The following is a 21853-nucleotide window of genomic DNA, read 5'->3' as shown; positions in this document are numbered from 1 at the left end:
AAGGCCAACTCTGACTTGAAGAGACGGGAGTATAGACTGTATACAGACGACAGTGGTAACCTTTTGTTCCCATACGTTGACATCAACACCAGGGCCCCCAAAGAGATCCTGGGAGATGCTGAAACTGGCTCTGGTCACCAATTCCCTAGACTTGATCTTCCTCAAGATGCAGCCTGGTGGTAAACAGGAAGTGTGTCGGAACCCCAGTAAAACAACACGGACCGACTGCCCCTTCTGTGAAGAGAAGTGTGTCATAGTGGAGAACTACCAGGCCCATCTGAATGGGAAACACTGCATCGCGCCCACCGTCCACGCCATCCTCAAGACCGCAGCATTCAAATGCATTTAATGCAACAGCGTCTACACAGGAAAGACTACGCAGAGAGCTATAGTCATCCATCTACAGCGCTGCCGCCGTGCACCCAAGACCCCTGAAGACGCAGACAGACTCCTGCCCACCCCCATCAACGGATGCAAGCAGCATGTCATGACCCTTAACCAGATTATCCTGGTGCCAGGTCTGTACTCCATCCAGCTCCCTCCCGTCCCTATGGCAGCACTGGCCTTCGTCCCCCAGCCCCCTGAGTCCCCTGCTGAGCTGCAGAGCAAAATGAGGCTGGCCTTCAGGGAAGCCAACAAGAAAGAGAGGGAGGCCCGGGCAGCCTTCCGTAAGCAACGAGAGAAGGAGAAACGAGAGCAGGCAGCCGTAGCCCAGGCCCAAGCTGCTGCTCAGTCTGAGGTTCAGATAGACCCCTCTATTCAGCTGGTGCTGGACCCCAGTGGGATGGAGGAACGCCCCTCTGAGGAGCGTAAAGACTTCTTCACCAGATACTTCCACACCAATCCGTTCTCCATCAAGAAGGAGTCTGAGGAGCTCTCCAAGAGAGTGTGGCTGACCTGGGCTGAGATGTCTGCTCTGTTTGGGATGAAGCACACCAACTTAGAGCCACCAAGTGCATAAAGGTGATCCAGAGGAACAGCCCTACCATCTTCATGTGCTTCAACATGACCGAGCTGAAGAAACTTAAGCACAACCTCATCCCAGAGATGGAAGCTGCAGAACCAGAGAAGATGGCTACAGACTGATTCTCCAGAGAGGGATCCAACAGAACTGGAAATGTCTGTTCCAGAAGAGGAATTTTCAGAACCAGAAAAGATGGATGTTCCAGAAATGGAACCTTTAGAACCTGAATAGATGGCTATCTGAGTTGTCATTTCATAGTACATGTACAGTGTACACCCTGTTCACGAAAATGGATAGCTCCTACAGCCAGTGAGTCACGTGGCCGTGGCTTGCTATATTGTAGCGACCCGCACAGACAGCTGTGTGTTATGTGTTAGGCTAGTAGATGGTTGTGTTGTACCTACTAGTACCTAGTGTTCGCGGGGTCCGACATGTCAATCAACCTGCTATCTGCCAATCACGGGAATGCCTGGAATGTTCTGATGCCGGGCATCCTGGCGGTTGGCGGAGTGGCGTGGAGGGGGGTTGGGCAGGGGGATGGAGCATTGGAAGTTAAGACCAGGTTTAGCCTTTGTTCTCTCTTTTTACGTCTGGGCTTCACAAGAGAAGGTCACGATTGGCTTGTGGGTTATCTTTCATTTATTTGGCGTGGGCTACGGCCAAACAGTAGCCTGTGTAAAGTTGGTTTAATAAACCGTCCATTCGTAAACTCAATCCTCTGTCTGGACAGTTGTTCTTTTATGATCTAGTCAGGTCATTACATTGGTGTCAGAAGTAAAAACGTTGATAAAAGTTAGCCAGCTAGCTAGCTGACTTCTGTGGCTAGCTACCGTAGGTGAGAACGGGGGTTGAAGATGCTTCGAGGGAATCCGAAAGTGAAGGTGGAGGTAGGGGACGATTATGGCCAAGGAGGTGCGTGTGCATGGACGTCGGGGGTTCTGGCTGAGGAGATCGCCAGGGCATCGGAGCCCAGAGGCCGCTTGAGGGAGGACGTTAGAGTGATGGCCGCTGAAGCGGGCATGAGTGCTTCGTCGACTGTGTTTCGCGCGGATTCTGGTGGGCGGACCGAAGGGGTGACGTCGACGCGGCAGGACGAAGAATCTGGGGCTCAGGATGTAAACAAACATGGCGGCGCCCAGTTCCCGGCTGCGTCCGTATCCGTTAAGACCCCGAAGTATTCCGGTAAGGCGGATTGGGAAGCTTTTCATGCTCAGTTTGAACTGTTAGCTCATTTTAGGGGGTGGTCGGATGAAGATAGGGCACTGCAGTTGGCTTTATGCCTCACGGATGAAGCTCTGGCCTGTTTGATATTGATTAGCCCCGAGGACAGACGTGATTATGGTGCTTTAGTGGGAGCACTGAGGAGGCGCTATGGACAGTGTGTACAGCCCGGGCTACTGCGCTCCGAACTGAGTAATAGACGCAGGCAGCCTGGAGAGCCTCTACGGGTGCTAGCTAATGACATTGAGAGCCTCTCTCGGCGGGCATATGCTCACATGCCCCCCTCCGTGCAGAGCGAGCTAGCACGGGACCAGTTCATACAGGCGCTCTCTCCTACGGAGCTGCGCATACAGACCCAGCTGGCTCATCCTGAGTCATTGCAGGTAGCCTTGGAGATGGCTTTGGAGAGGGAGCTGGTGTGGGCTGGGGCTTCAGCTGGGGCTTTGGTGGGGGTGCAGGGAGACAGACCCTCTGTGCGAGCTGGGGGGCAGAGCAGCCCGGAGCCGGAAAAGCCTGCATGGGTGGCTGAAATGACAGAACTCATTCGTGCTGTGTCGCTACAGGCGGCACGAAACACACGCCCTGGTCCCAGGGTCTGCTGGGGTTGTGGCCAGCCAGGCCAGCCAGGCCATCTGCGCCGAGATTGCCCCATGTCCCCCAGAGCTCAGGGAAACGGCTCGGGGTCCGCATAGACCGGGTAGTGCGGACCCCTGGCTTTCTATCCCAACCACCATCTTCTTCAGGAGGAGCCCACCGGCACAGACGGGGAAGCAAGGCTCCACTTCCCCCAGAAGCAGACGAGGGCAAGCGGATGGAGCCTGTTGTTGTGGTGGGCCGGACCTGTGTTGGGGACTTTTGTCATGTCCCTGTCACTGTGGAGGGGGTGCCCTGCTCCGCCCTGGTGGACACTGGGTCCACAGTAACCCTGGTGAGGCCAGATATTGTGCCAGGTTGGACTCAGTGTGAGCCTACAACTGTGCAGCTCCGCACAGTCACAGGTGAGCTGGCACCCATGAAAGGGAAGGGAATAATGACTCTGACAGTAGGGGGCAGGACTGTGCGTCATCCTGTGTGGGTGGCGGCTGTGCAGGACCCTTGTATCCTGGGGTTGGACTTTCTTAGGAGCACAGGCTGCCAGTTAGACCTAAATAGGGGCACACTGAGCTTCCAGGGAGGGCCGGAGGTCACCATGGCCCCTAATGTCACATTCACTCAACCCAACAAACCCTTTACTCCAACAGTTAAAGCAGCAGAGACTCATGGCTGCCCCCCCTCCCCCACATCTGGGTGTGACTTTTCCCCAGCTCCCCTGTCACCTACGGCGTTGTGTTACATTCCCCCAGCTACCTCCACGACACAGCCCTCTGTGAGCCCGGGCCGCGCCCCCCCAGCCCAGCTACCCCAGATGGGAGGGGAGAGGACACTGTCTGCAGTGAGGGAGATATGGGGGAGGAACTGTGTTGGTCTTGACCCCGAGCAGCAGGATCAACAGATTTTTCACCTAGTCGGCTAGGGGATTAGAACCAGCGACCTTTCGGTTACTGGCACAACGCTCTTAACCACTAAGCTACCTGCCGCCATAAAATGGACACAGTGCTGAAACGCACTGGTCAACAAAATAATATAAATGTGTATTGCAGCTAGATTCGAGTGGGTGGTGGTAGCATCAAACAATTGGATTTAAAACTTTCTTGGGCACCGCTTGGCAATACAAACGATGATGTTTCCATCAAAACCATCTACCAATTACGGATACCATCCAACACGGGACACATGCTGCTAAAACAGGTACAGCAACGGGTCGGGCGAAATCTCACAAGCTGTTGCTATGGAATGCCCTTAGACCCGACTTATTAATAAATTAAATGATTAATAAAGTTGTCTAAATTAGGGCTACGGGATGCTCCGTCTTAAAACAATTGCCCCACGCTACTTCAGTTGACTGAGCGCTCCCCTCTTTTTTTTAGTCCTGCATGACTCTGTGAAACATATTCCTTCTCCTCTGCACTCTTCCAGGAACAAGCACATCATGATAGATCTGGGGACTGGTAACAACAACAAGATCAACTGGACCATGGAGGACAAGCAGGAGATGATTGACATTGTTGAGACCGTTTACAGAGGGGCGAGAAAAGGACGAGGTCTGGTCGTATCTCCTAAGGACTACTCCACAAAATACAGATACTGATTGGTTCTTCCCTTTCCATTGCTTTGTGTGAAGCCCAATGGGAGCAAATCTGTGTCTTTTCAATATGAGACTTTCTAGACAGCTGGACTACAAAAAGGCTCAGATTGAGGTCTTCTGCTCTTTTTTTAATCATGTTACAGCCAAGTAATATTTTTTCAACAGCAGTTATAAAAACCATAATTTAGTTTCTTCTTTGATTTAATGCATGTCATTTTCAAATTTGATATTGCAATTTAGTTATCACTTCATAGACCAGTTTCCCAGACCCAGAATAAGGCTAGTCCTTGATTAAAAATAATTATCAGTGAAAAATTTCCATTGAAGGTGTTGTTTTTTTCAAGGCTACGGTAGACTATCAGGAATCACCCACCACTCATCTGAGCTGCAGGCAGTTTGCATGTTTAAAACATATACTTAATTTTTGGAAAACTGGATATTTTACCTTCTATTATGAGGGATGTCTTACCTTGCTTCCAAGTAGCCTAGCCAAAATCCGACCATATAAACATTGATGGAATTATTTTATAAAGGTTTACTCATTTGCCATTGAAACCAGCATTTCTCTCCTGTTATTTTGGTTTTCATATGAACTTTATTTCATTGTCCACATGCTAAAACCACAATCCTAGTCATATTAGCAACACCTATCCTAGTTATATTTCCCCTCTTTCAGTGACATAAACCATCAGGTTCGCTTTTAGAACTGTGTTTTCCCACGAATTGCGTTTTGGCAAATGTTTGAAAATGATTTTGCTGCGTTATTACAGAAGTTGTATGTTCAATAATATAGCCTCTTGGCTGTGAGACGATAGGCTTCCTATTGTCGCTAGGGCTGTGACAGTCATGGAATTTTGGATGATGGTAATTGGCCAGCCAAATGACCATGGTCACCGTAATAGCCGTTTGAATAGCAAAACAATATATTAATGTACATTTTCTCCTCTCAGCCGCTCCTGACTGCATGTGCTGCCATAGAAATATAATGATTAGAACTGCCCTCCCCATTCAAGTCTATAGGCAGGTTTCCATTTACCCAGGTTTATTAGACAAGACAAAAGCAATGTTGCAAAAATGTTATTGTTACGTGTAATGGGAACAGCAGATATAGGATACATTTTCGGAAGATCGGCAAAAAAAGTATCCGTTCAACGTGGATTATTCTGTGCACTTTCATTATTGTGACAAAATGATGGAAACTGTGTTTTTCAAATAAATGATTGTTGCTGGATAATGTCGAAGGTACGTGGGGCACTTGATGTCATGGCCTATATGTAAACAGGGTGACTGTGAGCTAAATATCCAGACGGGAAGTAAAAAATAACTTATTAGGCATTAATACATTTATATTTCTATGGTTGCAGTCCTCAAAGATTGAATTGCATTTAATCAAATTAATCAGATCCAATGATTTACCTCCCGTAGGCCGGGGTTCCGCTATTTCCATTCTAAATGCCTACTGCTTGTAAAATCAAGGAATTTTTTTCACTATAAAAATGTTTCTTTGCAGTTCAAGAATGCCTGAATTGCTTCACCTTGCTTTTCTGGTTGACTGGATCCAATTTTCACCATCCAATTATTTCAGATCTACAGGGGTGCTGATTTCACCATGGGACAGACCGTGGCGATTTATTGGCACATGAGAATTATGGCAAATAGGCTTATTAGTAAATTTTTGCATTCTATCCATTCTGGCTTTCACTGGATATCTGAGACATTAAACAGATACTGTAGGTGGGAGGGCATACAGGCTAATTTATTAATGCAGAATTTGCCTAAAAGGGTGAAGGAAACACTTCAATCAATTCAATTTTTATTTGACACCTAGGTTTTTGCTAAAACGTTTTTATTTTTAGGTGTGACTTCATTGCGTCCGTCCAGCGGTTTTTATCGACACAAGATAGTTCAATGGAAACACAGCAGTAGGCAATTGTTGCATCTATTTTCCATGCTAACTTTTTCAATGTTGACAAAAAATCACTGGACAAATTACCAGTCAAATTGCCACACGAATGCCCTGCTGTCCCGTCTTTAGTCAGCTGTTCGTTCCACAACCAAAAATGTTTTTTTTTACGGTTAGGACAATTATTTTATTTTAATGACGTTTTCATTAATAACCGTCGGTTATACGGTAATTGTGCCAGCTCTAATGGTTGCACACCTCAATTAAGCTCTAAAGGAAAAATTGTCGTTCTTTATACACATTAATAGTATTTTCTGTTGGTCACATAATTTTACAGGGTTCATACGGTCATGAATATCCTGGAAAAGTCATGCCATTTTAAAATGGTGTTTTCCAGGCCTGGAAAAGTTTAGAAAAAGTCATGGAGGGTGCTCAACCATAGTGATTCGAGGTACAACCTAAAAATGTGTAGAAGTCATTGGAAAGGAAAAGGCGCACCTCTCGCTCACCATTCAAAATTATTTGTTTTATTAAGACCGTTTAAAAGATTGACGTTTCGGCCTTCTGCAGAATAATTCCATTACAGGACACCTGCGCTTCACTATGGAACATGACGAGGGAGGACTAGACTTCCTGGATGTACGTGTCACCAAAACAGGTACCTTCCTCTCATCTGATCTATTCAGAAAGAGCACAGACAGAATCAATATATATTTTAGAATTGAACAAGTCAGCAAAAATTAATGCGGTGGTGATGTTGACAAACACCATAGGTCCAGAGAGAAGTTCTGGATCCATTCCTTAGATACTTTAGTCCCCAGAGGTCTTAACCTAGAGAATAACTATAGTGTGCTTTTGTGAAGGGCCCCATCCCTTTGTTGGTCCCCCCCCCCCCCCATCCCATTTGTACTACTTGTTTACACATGGAGGGAACTGTTGTCCAAACCAGTTGTTAGACCTCTTTGCCTAAGCTTTTGATGTTTGTTGTTGTTATCCCTAGTTTTCCTTAGCCCTGTTGTTTATTTTTCCAATACCCAACATATTCAACATATATTATATAGTAATGGTTGTATATCAATTATACCTACTGTAGTTGAAAAAAGCTTGCCCAGTTTTCCAATTGTTTTTTACTGGTTCCACTTCTGTATTTCATCACTAGGTGGAGACATTGACCATAGTACCCCACACCCTGAGTGCCAACATGTATGGTCTACCACACGTTCTCTCAGCAACCCCATCTGAAGAGAGTTGTCTCCCTAATTGTCTTCCCCGTGCCCTGTATGAACTTGTCCATTCCCATTATGGTTATTCTGATGAAGGCCGAAACGTCAATCTTTTAAACTTGCTTAATAAAACTAAGAATTTTTAATGGTGAGCGAGCATTGTGCCTTTTCCTTTCCAATGATAATTTCTGTTAATGCAATTTATTCAGGCACATAGTTTTTTTATATTTGATAAATAAAATAAAAATCAACATATCAACCAGGATCAGAATGACACTTAAGCGCGTCTGTGTTTGCGGGCATCACCTGCATGTGTGTGAGACGAGTGGGCCGTTGCTCAAGGAGTGGGAGACAGTCGGATATTGCAGCAGCAGGGTAGGCCTAGCCTATAAAATATGATAGAGAACAGACTAACTAGGTAGCCAATTCAAAACATAGTGTACCCTCTAGTTAACTGTTTAGCGATTGATAGCAAGAGTGTGCAAAGATATAATCAAGGAAAAAGGTGGCTATTTGAAGAATTTCAAATATTACATATTTTGATTTGTTTAACACTTTTTTTGGTTACTACATGATTCCATATGTGTTCTTTCATAGTTTTGATGTCTTCAATATTATTCTACAATGTAAAAAATAGCACAAATAAAGAAAAACCCTTGAATGAGTAGGTGTGTCCAAACTTTTGACTGGTAGTGTATGTTAGTCAGGCTGCAAAGTAAACACTTTTTAAGGTAGCTAAGATAAATATTTGAAAAAGGAGAGCAGCACAGTCTAGGAGCTCAGATGCAATAAGAAGGGGGGGTAAGTGCCTTGCTCAATGACAGGAGATGGTACATGGGATCAATTGTTGGTCATGGAAAAGTCATGGAATTCCATCTATCAAAATGTATATGAACCCTGATTTTACGGTTTAATGAATTTAACCAATTATTAACCGGATAATGGGGGTCGGTTAGTCGGCAGCTAAATTGACCAAAGTTTGCATCCCTATCTTTGATGTCTAAGATCCTGCTGTCTGAGAAGGGCCTCTTTGAACACCTGCTGCTCGGGCTCAACTGCCTCTACTGTCCTGGGATGTTCTACTCCATCCAACAACTGGTTGAACACACAAACACAACACAACCCCACACAGAAGGCCAACTCTGACTTCAAGAGACGGGAGTATAGACTGTATACAGACGACAGTGGTAACCTTTTGTTCCCATACGTTGACATCAACACCAGGGCCCCCAAAGAGATCCTGGGAGATGCTGAAACTGGCTCTGGTCACCAATTCCCTAGACTTGATCTTCCTCAAGATGCAGCCTGGTGGTAAACAGGAAGTGTGTCGGAACCCCAGTAAAACAACACGGACCGACTGCCCCTTCTGTGAAGAGAAGTGTGTCATAGTGGAGAACTACCAGGCCCATCTGAATGGGAAACACTGCATCGCGCCCACCGTCCACGCCATCCTCAAGACCGCAGCATTCAAATGCATTTAATGCAACAGCGTCTACACAGGAAAGACTACGCAGAGAGCTATAGTCATCCATCTACAGCGCTACCGCCGTGCACCCAAGACCCCTGAAGACGCAGACAGACTCCTGCCCACCCCCATCAACGGATGCAAGCAGCATGTCATGACCCTTAACCAGATTATCCTGGTGCCAGGTCTGTACTCCATCCAGCTCCCTCCCGTCCCTATGGCAGCACTGGCCTTCGTCCCCCAGCCCCCTGAGTCCCCTGCTGAGCTGCAGAGCAAAATGAGGCTGGCCTTCAGGGAAGCCAACAAGAAAGAGAGGGAGGCCCGGGCAGCCTTCCGTAAGCAACGAGAGAAGGAGAAACGAGAGCAGGCAGCCGTAGCCCAGGCCCAAGCTGCTGCTCAGTCTGAGGTTCAGATAGACCCCTCTATTCAGCTGGTGCTGGACCCCAGTGGGATGGAGGAACGCCCCTCTGAGGAGCGTAAAGACTTCTTCACCAGATACTTCCACACCAATCCGTTCTCCATCAAGAAGGAGTCTGAGGAGCTCTCCAAGAGAGTGTGGCTGACCTGGGCTGAGATGTCTGCTCTGTTTGGGATGAAGCACACCAACTTAGAGCCACCAAGTGCATAAAGGTGATCCAGAGGAACAGCCCTACCATCTTCATGTGCTTCAACATGACCGAGCTGAAGAAACTTAAGCACAACCTCATCCCAGAGATGGAAGCTGCAGAACCAGAGAAGATGGCTACAGACTGATTCTCCAGAGAGGGATCCAACAGAACTGGAAATGTCTGTTCCAGAAGAGGAATTTTCAGAACCAGAAAAGATGGATGTTCCAGAAATGGAACCTTTAGAACCTGAATAGATGGCTATCTGAGTTGTCATTTCATAGTACATGTACAGTGTACACCCTGTTCACGAAAATGGATAGCTCCTACAGCCAGTGAGTCACGTGGCCGTGGCTTGCTATATTGTAGCGACCCGCACAGACAGCTGTGTGTTATGTGTTAGGCTAGTAGATGGTTGTGTTGTACCTACCAGTACCTAGTGTTCGCGGGGTCCGACATGTCAATCAACCTGCTATCTGCCAATCACGGGAATGCCTGGAATGTTCTGATGCCGGGCATCCTGGCGGTTGGCGGAGTGGCGTGGAGGGGGGTTGGGCAGGGGGATGGAGCATTGGAAGTTAAGACCAGGTTTAGCCTTTGTTCTCTCTTTTTACGTCTGGGCTTCACAAGAGAAGGTCACGATTGGCTTGTGGGTTATCTTTCATTTATTTGGCGTGGGCTACGGCCAAACAGTAGCCTGTGTAAAGTTGGTTTAATAAACCGTCCATTCGTAAACTCAATCCTCTGTCTGGACAGTTGTTCTTTTATGATCTAGTCAGGTCATTACATTGGTGTCAGAAGTAAAAACGTTGATAAAAGTTAGCCAGCTAGCTAGCTGACTTCTGTGGCTAGCTACCGTAGGTGAGAACGGGGGTTGAAGATGCTTCGAGGGAATCCGAAAGTGAAGGTGGAGGTAGGGGACGATTATGGCCAAGGAGGTGCGTGTGCATGGACGTCGGGGGTTCTGGCTGAGGAGATCGCCAGGGCATCGGAGCCCAGAGGCCGCTTGAGGGAGGACGTTAGAGTGATGGCCGCTGAAGCGGGCATGAGTGCTTCGTCGACTGTGTTTCGCGCGGATTCTGGTGGGCGGACCGAAGGGGTGACGTCGACGCGGCAGGACGAAGAATCTGTGGCTCAGGATGTAAACAAACATGGCGGCGCCCAGTTCCCGGCTGCGTCCGTATCCGTTAAGACCCCGAAGTATTCCGGTAAGGCGGATTGGGAAGCTTTTCATGCTCAGTTTGAACTGTTAGCTCATTTTAGGGGGTGGTCGGATGAAGATAGGGCACTGCAGTTGGCTTTATGCCTCACGGATGAAGCTCTGGCCTGTTTGATATTGATTAGCCCCGAGGACAGATGTGATTATGGTGCTTTAGTGGGAGCACTGAGGAGGCGCTATGGACAGTGTGTACAGCCCGGGCTACTGCGCTCCGAACTGAGTAATAGACGCAGGCAGCCTGGAGAGCCTCTACGGGTGCTAGCTAATGACATTGAGAGCCTCTCTCGGCGGGCATATGCTCACATGCCCCCCTCCGTGCAGAGCGAGCTAGCACGGGACCAGTTCATACAGGCGCTCTCTCCTACGGAGCTGCGCATACAGACCCAGCTGGCTCATCCTGAGTCATTGCAGGTAGCCTTGGAGATGGCTTTGGAGAGGGAGCTGGTGTGGGCTGGGGCTTCAGCTGGGGCTTTGGTGGGGGTGCAGGGAGACAGACCCTCTGTGCGAGCTGGGGGGCAGAGCAGCCCGGAGCCGGAAAAGCCTGCATGGGTGGCTGAAATGACAGAACTCATTCGTGCTGTGTCGCTACAGGCGGCACGAAACACACGCCCTGGTCCCAGGGTCTGCTGGGGTTGTGGCCAGCCAGGCCATCTGCGCCGAGATTGCCCCATGTCCCCCAGAGCTCAGGGAAACGGTTCGGGGTCCGCATAGACCGGGTAGTGCGGACCCCTGGCTTTCTATCCCAACCACCATCTTCTTCAGGAGGAGCCCACCGGCACAGACGGGGAAGCAAGGCTCCACTTCCCCCAGAAGCAGACGAGGGCAAGCGGATGGAGCCTGTTGTTGTGGTGGGCCGGACCTGTGTTGGGGACTTTTGTCATGTCCCTGTCACTGTGGAGGGGGTGCCCTGCTCCGCCCTGGTGGACACTGGGTCCACAGTAACCCTGGTGAGGCCAGATATTGTGCCAGGTTGGACTCAGTGTGAGCCTACAACTGTGCAGCTCCGCACAGTCACAGGTGAGCTGGCACCCATGAAAGGGAAGGGAATAATGACTCTGACAGTAGGGGGCAGGACTGTGCGTCATCCTGTGTGGGTGGCGGCTGTGCAGGACCCTTGTATCCTGGGGTTGGACTTTCTTAGGAGCACAGGCTGCCAGTTAGACCTAAATAGGGGCACACTGAGCTTCCAGGGAGGGCCGGAGGTCACCATGGCCCCTAATGTCACATTCACTCAACCCAACAAACCCTTTACTCCAACAGTTAAAGCAGCAGAGACTCATGGCTGCCCCCCCTCCCCCACATCTGGGTGTGACTTTTCCCCAGCTCCCCTGTCACCTACGGCGTTGTGTTACATTCCCCCAGCTACCTCCACGACACAGCCCTCTGTGAGCCCGGGCCGCGCCCCCCCAGCCCAGCTACCCCAGATGGGAGGGGAGAGGACACTGTCTGCAGTGAGGGAGATATGGGGGAGGAACTGTGTTGGTCTTGACCCCGAGCAGCAGGAACGGTTGAGGCAGTTGCTGTTTGAATTCAGAGACAGCTTTGCGCTGAGTGAGGAAGAGGTGGGTCAGACTCATCTGGTGCAGCATGAGATCGACACAGGTGATGCTCGACCTATCAAGATGCGTCCCCGCCGTATCCCGCTGGCACGCCAGGAGGCGGCAGACAAGGCTGTGTTGGAGATGCAGCGGGCAGACTTCATTGAGCCCTCAGACAGCCCCTGGGCGGCGCCAGTCGTCATGGTTCCGAAGAAGGGGGGCAAGCTGAGGTTCTGTGCGGACTACAGGCGGCTGAATGAGGTAACCAGGAAGGACTCATACCCCATACCACGTATCGATGAGTCGCTGGACCTGGTTAGGGGGTCCTCCTGGTTCTCCTCACTAGACCTCCGCAGTGGCTACTGGCAGGTGCCCCTCTCCCCAGAGGCCAGAGCCAAAACTGCGTTCTCCACTAACAGAGGACACTGGCAGTTCAAGGTCCTGTGCTTTGGCCTGTGCAACGCTCCAGCTACTTTTGAGCGTTTGATGGACAGGGTGCTGGATGGCATCCCCCGACAGCAGTGTCTGGTATACCTCGATGACATCCTGGCCCATGGCAGCTCCTTCCAGTCAGCCCTGGGGGCGCTACGGTGTGTGCTGGAGAGGGTGGCTGCCGCAGGTCTGAAGCTCCACCCCGAGAAGTGCCACTTCATGAGGAGAGAGGTGTCCTTCTTGGGCCACCGAGTGGGGAAGGAGGGGATCAGCACCATGGAGGACAAGGTAGCGGCTGTCAGAGACTGGCCCACCCCCACCGACCAGCGTCAGCTGAAGAGCTTCCTGGGCCTGGCCTCGTACTACAGGAGGTTTGTACGGGGCTTCTCAAGCGTTGCTGCTCCACTGAACCGCCTGCTGCCGAAGGACAAGGCTTTCACTTGGACAGTGGAGTGTGAGGAGGCGTTCAACACCCTCAAACGTGCACTGATCGAGGCCCCCGTGCTCGCCCCCCCTGACCTCACATTGCCCTTTATCCTGGACACAGACGCGAGCAATGTGGGCATGGGTGGGGTGCTGGCCCAGGTGGGGCCAGAGGGGGAGAGAGCGGTGGCGTACTTCAGCAAAACATTTGACAAACATGAGCGCCGCTACTGTGTCACCCGGCGGGAGCTCTTGGCTGTTGTGGCTTCCGTCAAACACTTCAAGTACTACCTGGGTGGTCTGCCCTTTACTGTAAGGACTGACCACTCTGCTCTCCAGTGGCTCATGTCTTTCAGAGAGCCAGAGGGGCAGGTGGCACGCTGGTTGGAGGAGCTTCAGCCGTATGACTTCACGGTGGTGCACAGGGCAGGGGCACGCCACTCCAACGCCGACGCCATGTCCCGTCGGCCCTGTACTGCAGACAGCTGCCGCCACTGTGAATGGAGAGAGGGACGGGAGAGAGAGCTGTGTGCAGAGGAGGGGGTCTGTGCCACAGTGTGTCGGGCGAGCGGGCCTGTCTGCTGTGAGCTGCAGACTGTCGACGTGGCTGAATGGGGGCAGCAGCAGGGACGGGACACAGACCTACAGCCAGTGCTACAGTGGGTAGAGGCGCAGGTGAGGCCACCATGGGAAGAGGTGACAGCGCTCTCACTCGCGACCAAAGGGTTGTGGTCAAAGTTTGAGCGACTGCGGCTGGCTGATGGTGTGTTACAGCGGGCATGGAAGGAGTCGGCTACGGGGGAGGAAAGGTGGCAGGTGGTGGTCCCAAAAGCATTGCGGGAGGCTGTGCTCCAGAGTACTCATGGGGGGGTGGGGACTGGACACTTTGGGGTCACAAAAACACTGCGCCGCCTCCGTCAGGGCTTTTACTGGGGGCAGCACAAGAGGGATGTGGAAGACTTTTGCCGCCGCTGTGACAACTGCAAGGCGAGAAAGGGCCCCCCAGGCCGCTCTCATGCTCAGCTCCAACAGTTCCCAGTGGGGGCTCCCATGGAGAGGGTGGGAGTGGATGTAGTTGGGCCGTTCCCCACCACAGACAGTGGAAACCGCTGGGTGCTCACGGCCATGGACTATTTCACAAAATGGCCCGAGGCCTATGCTCTGCCTGACCAGGAGGCAGAGACCATCGTCGACGCCCTGACAGCGGGGATGTTCAGCAGGTTTGGAACTGCAGAGTCCATCCACAGCGACCAAGGCAGAAACTTTGAGTCCCGTGTGTTCGCCACCATGTGTGAGAGGCTGGGTATGCACAAGACCCGCACTACTCCTCTCCATCCTCAAAGTGATGGCCTTGTGGAGCGCTTCAACAAAACGCTTGGACAGCAGCTGGCCATCGTCTCTTCCAAACACCAGCGGGACTGGGACAAGCACCTGCCTATGGTCCTCATGGCATGCCGCTCCGCTGTCCAAGACTCCACCTCCTGCACGCCTGCCCTCCTCATGCTGGGGAGAGAGATCCGTACCCCTGCGGAGATGGCGTTTGGTCGGCCCCTGGATAGCCCTCATGTTTCCCCGGGGCCGGAGTATGCCCGGAGACTCCAGGACCGCCTGGAGACAGCCCACACCTTCGCCAGAGAGCAGCTGCTGAATGCAGGTGTGAGGCAGAAGAGGAACTATGACGTGCACACCCGGGGAAGGCACTTTGTGGCTGGGGAGCTGGTCTGGGTCTACAGCCCGCTAAGGAAAAAGGGCAGATGCCCCAAGTTGGACAGTCACTGGGTGGGACCCTGCAGTGTCCTGGAGAGGGTAGGGGAGGTTGTTTACCGGGTGCAGCTTCCTCCCAGGGGGAGAAAGGTGACACTGCACCGGGACAGGTTAGCCCCATATAGAGGGGCCTCTTCTCCCCAAACCCCAGGAACCCCCACAATTCCCCTCTCTGGCAATGACATTCTCCAGGCACCCACCCCCAGGTGCCGCAGACAAGGCTCCAGACAGCCCACTCCCCCTGTGTCACCGCGTGGTTCCCCAGAGCCACGGACTGTATTACCCGTTCCCGCTTCCTTGTCCCCCATGTCCTTGCCTTCATCCCCTGGTTCTCAGAGGGGCACTCTGCGGCCATCACAGCCACGCAGGCAAAGGAGACCTCCGGGTCGCTTCAGAGACTTTGTTTGTTCCCTCGGGGACGAGGGACTTTGTGGTGGGGGGGCTGTGTAGCGACCCGCACAGACAGCTGTGTGTTATGTGTTAGGCTAGTAGATGGTTGTGTTGTACCTACCAGTACCTAGTGTTCGCGGGGTCCGACATGTCAATCAACCTGCTATCTGCCAATCACGGGAATGCCTGGAATGTTCTGATGCCGGGCATCCTGGCGGTTGGCGGAGTGGCGTGGAGGGGGGTTGGGCAGGGGGATGGAGCATTGGAAGTTAAGACCAGGTTTAGCCTTTGTTCTCTCTTTTTACGTCTGGGCTTCACAAGAGAAGGTCACGATTGGCTTGTGGGTTATCTTTCATTTATTTGGCGTGGGCTACGGCCAAACAGTAGCCTGTGTAAAGTTGGTTTAATAAACCGTCCATTCGTAAACTCAATCCTCTGTCTGGACAGTTGTTCTTTTATGATCTAGTCAGGTCATTACAATATAAAGCAGGCAGACAGGCATCAAGGCATTCTGTTCCTGTTCAACTGAACGTTAGACTGGGCAAAACAAGTAACCTAAGCAACTTTGAGCTTGGTATGATCATCAGTGCCAGGCACGCCGAATCTCAGAAATGGCCGCCCTCCTGGGCTTTTCACACACGACAGTGTATAGGGTTCCCAGATAATGTTGTGATAAACAAAAAACAGTCCTGTGGGCACAAAAACCTTGTTGATGAGAGAGGTCGAAGGAGAATTCCAAGAATCGTGCAAGATAACAGGCTGGCCACAAACAGACAAATAACGGCGCAGAACGGCATCTTGGAACGCACAACTTGTTGATCCTTGTCACGGATGTGCTATTGCAGCAGACGACCACACCAGGTTCCACTCCTATCAGCTAAAAACAAGTAGAAGCGGCTCCAGTGGGCACGCGATCACAAACACTGGACAATTGAGGAATGGAAAAACATCGCCTGGTCTGACGAATCCTGGTTCCTGTTGCGTCATGCTGATGGCAGAGTCAGGATTTGTTTTAAGCAGCATAAGTCTATGGACCCATCCTGTCTGTTGTTAACGGTACAGGCTGGTGGCGGTGGTTTACCGCCGTCCAATCTGCAGCAGCTAAGTGATGCCATCACGTCAGATTCGACAAACATCCCTGTGGAACGTTTCCGACTTGTAGAATCCATGCCCAACGAATTCAGGCTGTTCTGGAGACAAAGGGGTTCCGACCCGGTACTAAATGGGTGTACCTAATAAACTGGCCGTTGAGTGTGTTTATAGATACCATTACCTGCCTGTCAGTAGCTGACTGCAACAGATTGCAGTGCCATGAAATGTATACTTTTATATTGATGTTAGTAATTGCCAACTTAATTTTAGATGTTGACGTTTTCGTTTAACTTTAAATCAAATGTTTACATTCTCACAGGCTACATGTTAGAACAAACCTCTGTATCCAATTTGTAAGTCGCCAGAGCGTCTGCTAAATGACGAAAATGTAAATGTATACAATTGTAAAAAATCTAAAGCAAAGTGGTCCTACAAAGTGTATTGATTCTGTGTGACACTCCATTTTCAGGGGTTTGTTACGAGAGCTGTGTTACATATATTTATATTTATATTTTAGTCATTTAGCAGACGCTCTTATCCAGAGCGATTTACATGAGCAATTAGGGTTAAGTGCCTTGCTCAAAGGCACATCGACAGATTTTTCACCTAGTCGGCTCGGGGATTAGAACCAGCGACCTTTCGGTTAATGGCACAACGCTTTTAACCACTAAGCTACCTGCCGCCCATCATACATCATACAACCACAGCATGGTTAAATCCACTATTTCCTTCTAGGGGCTTATTTTAAGAGCAATTTTTTAGCCCATTGACCATGATTCAGTTTGAATAATATTTTACTTGCTGCTTGTTTTGAAATGCTGTCTTAGCTGTTAAAGCTATAAAGCACACCTGTATTTGGTATTTTGGAGGATAATTTTTTTTCTCAAACTGGGATCATTGATAACTGACTTTCAAACAACTACACCAAAAACTCTCACGTTCAGAACATAATGAACAATATTTTTTATATTGTTTCTATGTCACCATGAGTATCATCAGAATACCTATTTTATGTTAAAGTTGTCATTATGTGTGATAGTTACGGGCCATTGTTCCCAATAGTAACTTATTATGTGGTTATATGGGTCCATTGACCAGATGAGACTGACTGTAATCATTACTGTAGCTGACCATTACTGATTGGCCAGCTAACTTCTTTACAGAATGAGTATGAACAGCTATTATTCCTTCTATTTAAACTATGTAATGGACCATTATGAGTTCTCTCAGATACTGATTTGTGCCAGAAACCTCGATCACATTCACCTTTGCTGTCCTTGCCCTTGTTATGTTGCGTTTTGTTTCTTTATTTGTTTGCTTCTTTGTTTTTGTCGACTCGTTTTGTTGTAAGTTATTATTTGGGGAAACAACCTCCCCTGGTGTTTTTACCTTTATTTAATATGCTAATTTCTCGCTTTGGATTTGTTTATTTCTGTTCTTGTTTCTACTTCTTCCTGTGTCACTTGCAATTGATTGTCAGTTTTTGTATGTACTATATATGTTGGGTTTTATTTGGGTCAATCCTTGAAACACAACATTTATTTAGACTTGAAGGTTTGAGCCTGCTGATGCGTTGTGGCTGAATTGTGCAGAATAAAAATAAAATAAAATATGATTATAAATAAATATTTCACTGCTGTAACTTAATTCTCTTGAATTTATGTGCGAGTTAGGTGGTCTCTAACCAAAGCGCTATGGTAAAAAATACTGATGCATACTCATTTGTATTTGTTTAGCCAGCAAGCGGTAGACGGATGTAGTGACGCAAATGTTATGCGCCATGTGTTCGTTTTGTCACTTTTTTGTGACGTAATGCGCAAGCGTTTGTTAAGAACAACGTTGGACACAGTAAATGTAGTTTACGTTAGTCAGCTTTTTGGACAAGACCCAAGCCCAGATATAAAGTATTTCGCTTTAACGTTAGCTAGCTAGCCAAACGCGTTACTTCCCAACTTTACTCTCCCAGGATATGTGTTGACACTGCAGCATCAAGATGTCGTACATGCTGCCGCATCTCCACAACGGCTGACAGGTCGACCAAGCAATTCTATCCGAGGAGGACAGAGTCCTGGTTATTAGGTTTGGACACGATTGGGACGCAACATGTATGAAAATGGACGAGGTGTTGTACAGCGTAGCTGAAAAGGTAAGATGTATGTTATTGTACCATTGTTTGTATTTCACATTTGTGTAGACATTTCATTCAAGGTTGCTATTTTTACTGTACAAACATCACTATTCTTCCCTACAGGTGAAAAACTTTGCAGTCATCTATTTGGTGGACATCACAGTGGTGCCGGACTTCAACAAGATGTACGAGTTGTATGATCCTTGCACCATCATGTTCTTCTTCAGGTGAGTTTCAAGTTGTCATCACGTTGCACCTTCATTTCAAACCAATCTCTAGTTTTGATGCAAACATTTACCAGATTCCAAAAATGGGTTTAGAAAACACAGGCCCTGCCAGCCGTGACCGGGAGACACATGAGGCGGCACACAATTGGCCCAGCATCGTCCTGGCCGGCCGGGATTTCCTTGTCTCATCGCACTCTAGCGACTCCTTGTGGCGTGCTGGGCGCCTGCAAGTTGCTGTCAGTCGCCAGCTGGACGGTGTTTCCTCCGACACATTAGTGCGGCTGGCTTCCGGGTTAAGCGAGCAGTGTCAAGAAGCAGTGCGGCTCGGCAGGGTCATGTTTCGGAGGGGAGTTGCAGCGATGGGACAAGACCTACCACGGATATCACGAAAGGGGGTAAAAGGACAACAACAAAAAACAGGCCCTCATGCCATGTAGGCTAGCTGGGGAAAGCAAAGGGATTCTCAGTCTTATAGATTCTACACTACTTTTGTGTACTTTTTAGCCAGTAGTTGTGAAAGTAGTGCTCACGAGCCAAATGTGGTCCGCGAAATTACTACGTCACATATGTGCACTATGTCATTGCTCTTTTGTGTGGATCTTGCTAGCTGTCACTCAAGTGACGAGAGGCTGAAGCTCATTGGCTAGAACTCAAATTGCTAGGGGGCTGGCCCATGTGGGGTAAAATGTAGGGAAAATGGCACTGCACAGCTTCCAGTAAACGTCGCTTTCAAATTAGGGATTTCGTAGCTAATTGAGGTAAAACAGGAATTCTGCTCCTAGATTATGCAATATGGGGGAAAAGTACAAAAATGTATCCACTCACTACTGTAAGTCGCTCTGGATAAGAGTGTCAGCTAAATTACTAAAATGTAAAAATATAATGCATGTATGAGCTACACATTGACACATCCAGCCCAAATCGGGAGGTTTAAAAAATACTAGTCGCCAAAGTTCCGGATCATGTCTTTAATACAACAGCTCCAAGCTGCTTCACTTGACAGCCCACTCCCATCTTTGCTGCCCTCTTTTCGTGAAAACTGAAATATTCCTTCTCCTGTACTCTTCCAGGAACAAGCACATCATGATAGATCTGGGGACTGGTAACAACAACAAGATCAACTGGACCATGGAGGACAAGCAGGAGATGATTGACATTGTTGAGACCGTTTACAGAGGGGCGAGAAAAGGACGAGGTCTGGTCGTATCTCCTAAGGACTACTCCACAAAATACAGATATTGATTGGCTCTTCACTTTCCATTGCTTTGTGTGAAGCACAATGGGAGCAAATCTGTCCTTTCAATAGGAGACTTTCTGAACAGCTGGAGTACAAAAAGGCTCAGATCAAGGTCTCCTGCTCTCTTTTTTTATGTTACAGCCAATTCATATTTTTTCAACAGCAGTTATAAAAACCATCATTTGGTTTCTTCTTTGATTTAATAAATGTTATGCTCATATTTGATCACTTCACATCCTGTATTCTTGGACCCAGATTTAGGCTAGTCCTCGACTTAATAATCATTCTCAATAAGGAATCTCCATTGAAAGTGTGTTTTTAGTTTAGGACTAGGCTTAATCTGGGTCTAGAAAATTGGCCCATATGTTTAATCTGTATGTATATGTGACTTGTTACTTCTGAAATGCTATGGGTAATGCTGTGATGACAGGAAGATAGAGGAAAGACTTGGAATTACCCAACATTTTGTTGTATTATAGAAAAAATGTTTTGTGTCCATGTGACAGTTGTTTACATGGTAAAATCCCCCATAAATGATATCCTGTTAAATGATATAGAAAATGCCATAGGCTGTTACACAACAATAGATCAGTAATAACCAGCCTCTGTGTGGCCTTTTGTCATGGCACATCTTCTGTCTTGAGTGGAACCCCAGAAATCGGATGATGTTAGCCGATCTGATATGTGTTAACCTGAGGGCTTGGTCACTTAGAAGTCTGCTGCTCATCCATACCAGCCTGGGTCATGAGATCAGCAACATTCTTCTCCAGGTCATCAATTCGAGTTCCCATGTCATCCAGTGGGTTGGTTAAGGGCAGTCTTGCAATATATGTAGTTATATTATTATACACTATGTCTAGTTAGGTTGTACATAAAACATTTATTTTAAGAGAAAATAAATTTAATTTATATTTTATTCTAAAATTCACTGGATTAGGATTTTCATATAAAGCCTTTTTAAATCTGATAAAAAATAGCTGCAATTTTGAGATTAGGTCTTGCTTGAATATGTATGGTTTCTACGTACTATAATCTCAACTGGTAGCTATTAGATACCGTTCAATAGCAGCGAGTCATTCAATAAAACAGTTGCTAGTCGTAGCGTGTGATAAAGGATATTTTTTGAAACAATCTGGTCAGACATGCTTTGAAATGTACTGTGGAGATTCTGCATCGTTGCTTCCATCTGTGGGAGAGACAACACAAACGATCATATCTCAGATACCAATGTTACCATATGCGTAAGAAAAAAGCTATACAGAAAATAAACTTACAATTTCTGTCAATTCTTTTGCTGCCTTTGAGTTGGATTCGGTCATCCTGATTCAGCCGTCGTTTCAAAATCAATGGGATTTGTCTATGAAGTTGTGAGTCCCTGTCCCTGCGCGTCGTTCTTGGCAACTGTTTCAACTGAAACGCACAGGCCGGTGTGAAACAATACTTTCGGAGAACTTTACTAAAGAGTTCGTGTAGCCTCCATAACATCTATAGTGTGTACCTTTTTCATAAATCATGAAGTAGGCTAACAATCAGATCAATCAGATGTTTTTAGACAAAGGACATGTATAATTCAGAAACTTTAATAATGCATTGTGTAGTCCTAATAGGCGTGGTTATACAGCACAGAATAGTAGTCAAACTGAAACTAAGTTTTAGGAGAATGGACTACAGAACGGTAGGCTCAATTTACTTTTTCACGACATACCTACTACTGTTTGTCTCGTTTAAAACACCAATTCGTTTCTGTTGCTGAATTTTCGGACTTTTTCCAAGATGTTCCAGCTTTGTGATGAGTGATGAGCTGTAGGCGTTTCTCTCATGACACCCAATTAACCCT

General features: G+C 48.2%; 1 protein-coding gene and 1 pseudogene across 2 annotated transcripts; both read left to right on the top strand.

The window, feature by feature from the left end:
- Positions 1-8492: 8492 nt before the first annotated feature.
- On the top strand, positions 8493-9589 carry LOC311131911 (activity-dependent neuroprotective protein 2a-like; annotated as a pseudogene). Its single transcript has one exon. The product of its transcript is annotated as an activity-dependent neuroprotective protein 2a-like (transcript).
- Positions 9590-18220: 8631 nt separating this feature from the next.
- LOC311131728 (thioredoxin-like protein 4A) lies at positions 18221-21302 on the top strand. Its single transcript, XM_084164849.1, has 3 exons — positions 18221-18570; positions 18676-18779; positions 19850-21302. Exons 1-3 carry the CDS (start codon positions 18532-18534, stop codon positions 20019-20021), a joined length of 315 nt encoding a protein of 104 aa, XP_084020975.1. The 5' UTR covers positions 18221-18531; the 3' UTR covers positions 20022-21302.
- The last annotated feature ends 551 nt before the right edge of the window (positions 21303-21853 follow it).

Source organism: Coregonus lavaretus (assembly GCF_964263955.1).
Source record: "Coregonus lavaretus genome assembly, chromosome: 7".
In the NCBI taxonomy this organism is placed as follows: Eukaryota; Metazoa; Chordata; class Actinopteri; order Salmoniformes; family Salmonidae; genus Coregonus; species Coregonus lavaretus.
This window is presented reverse-complemented; position numbering and strand designations above follow the sequence as displayed.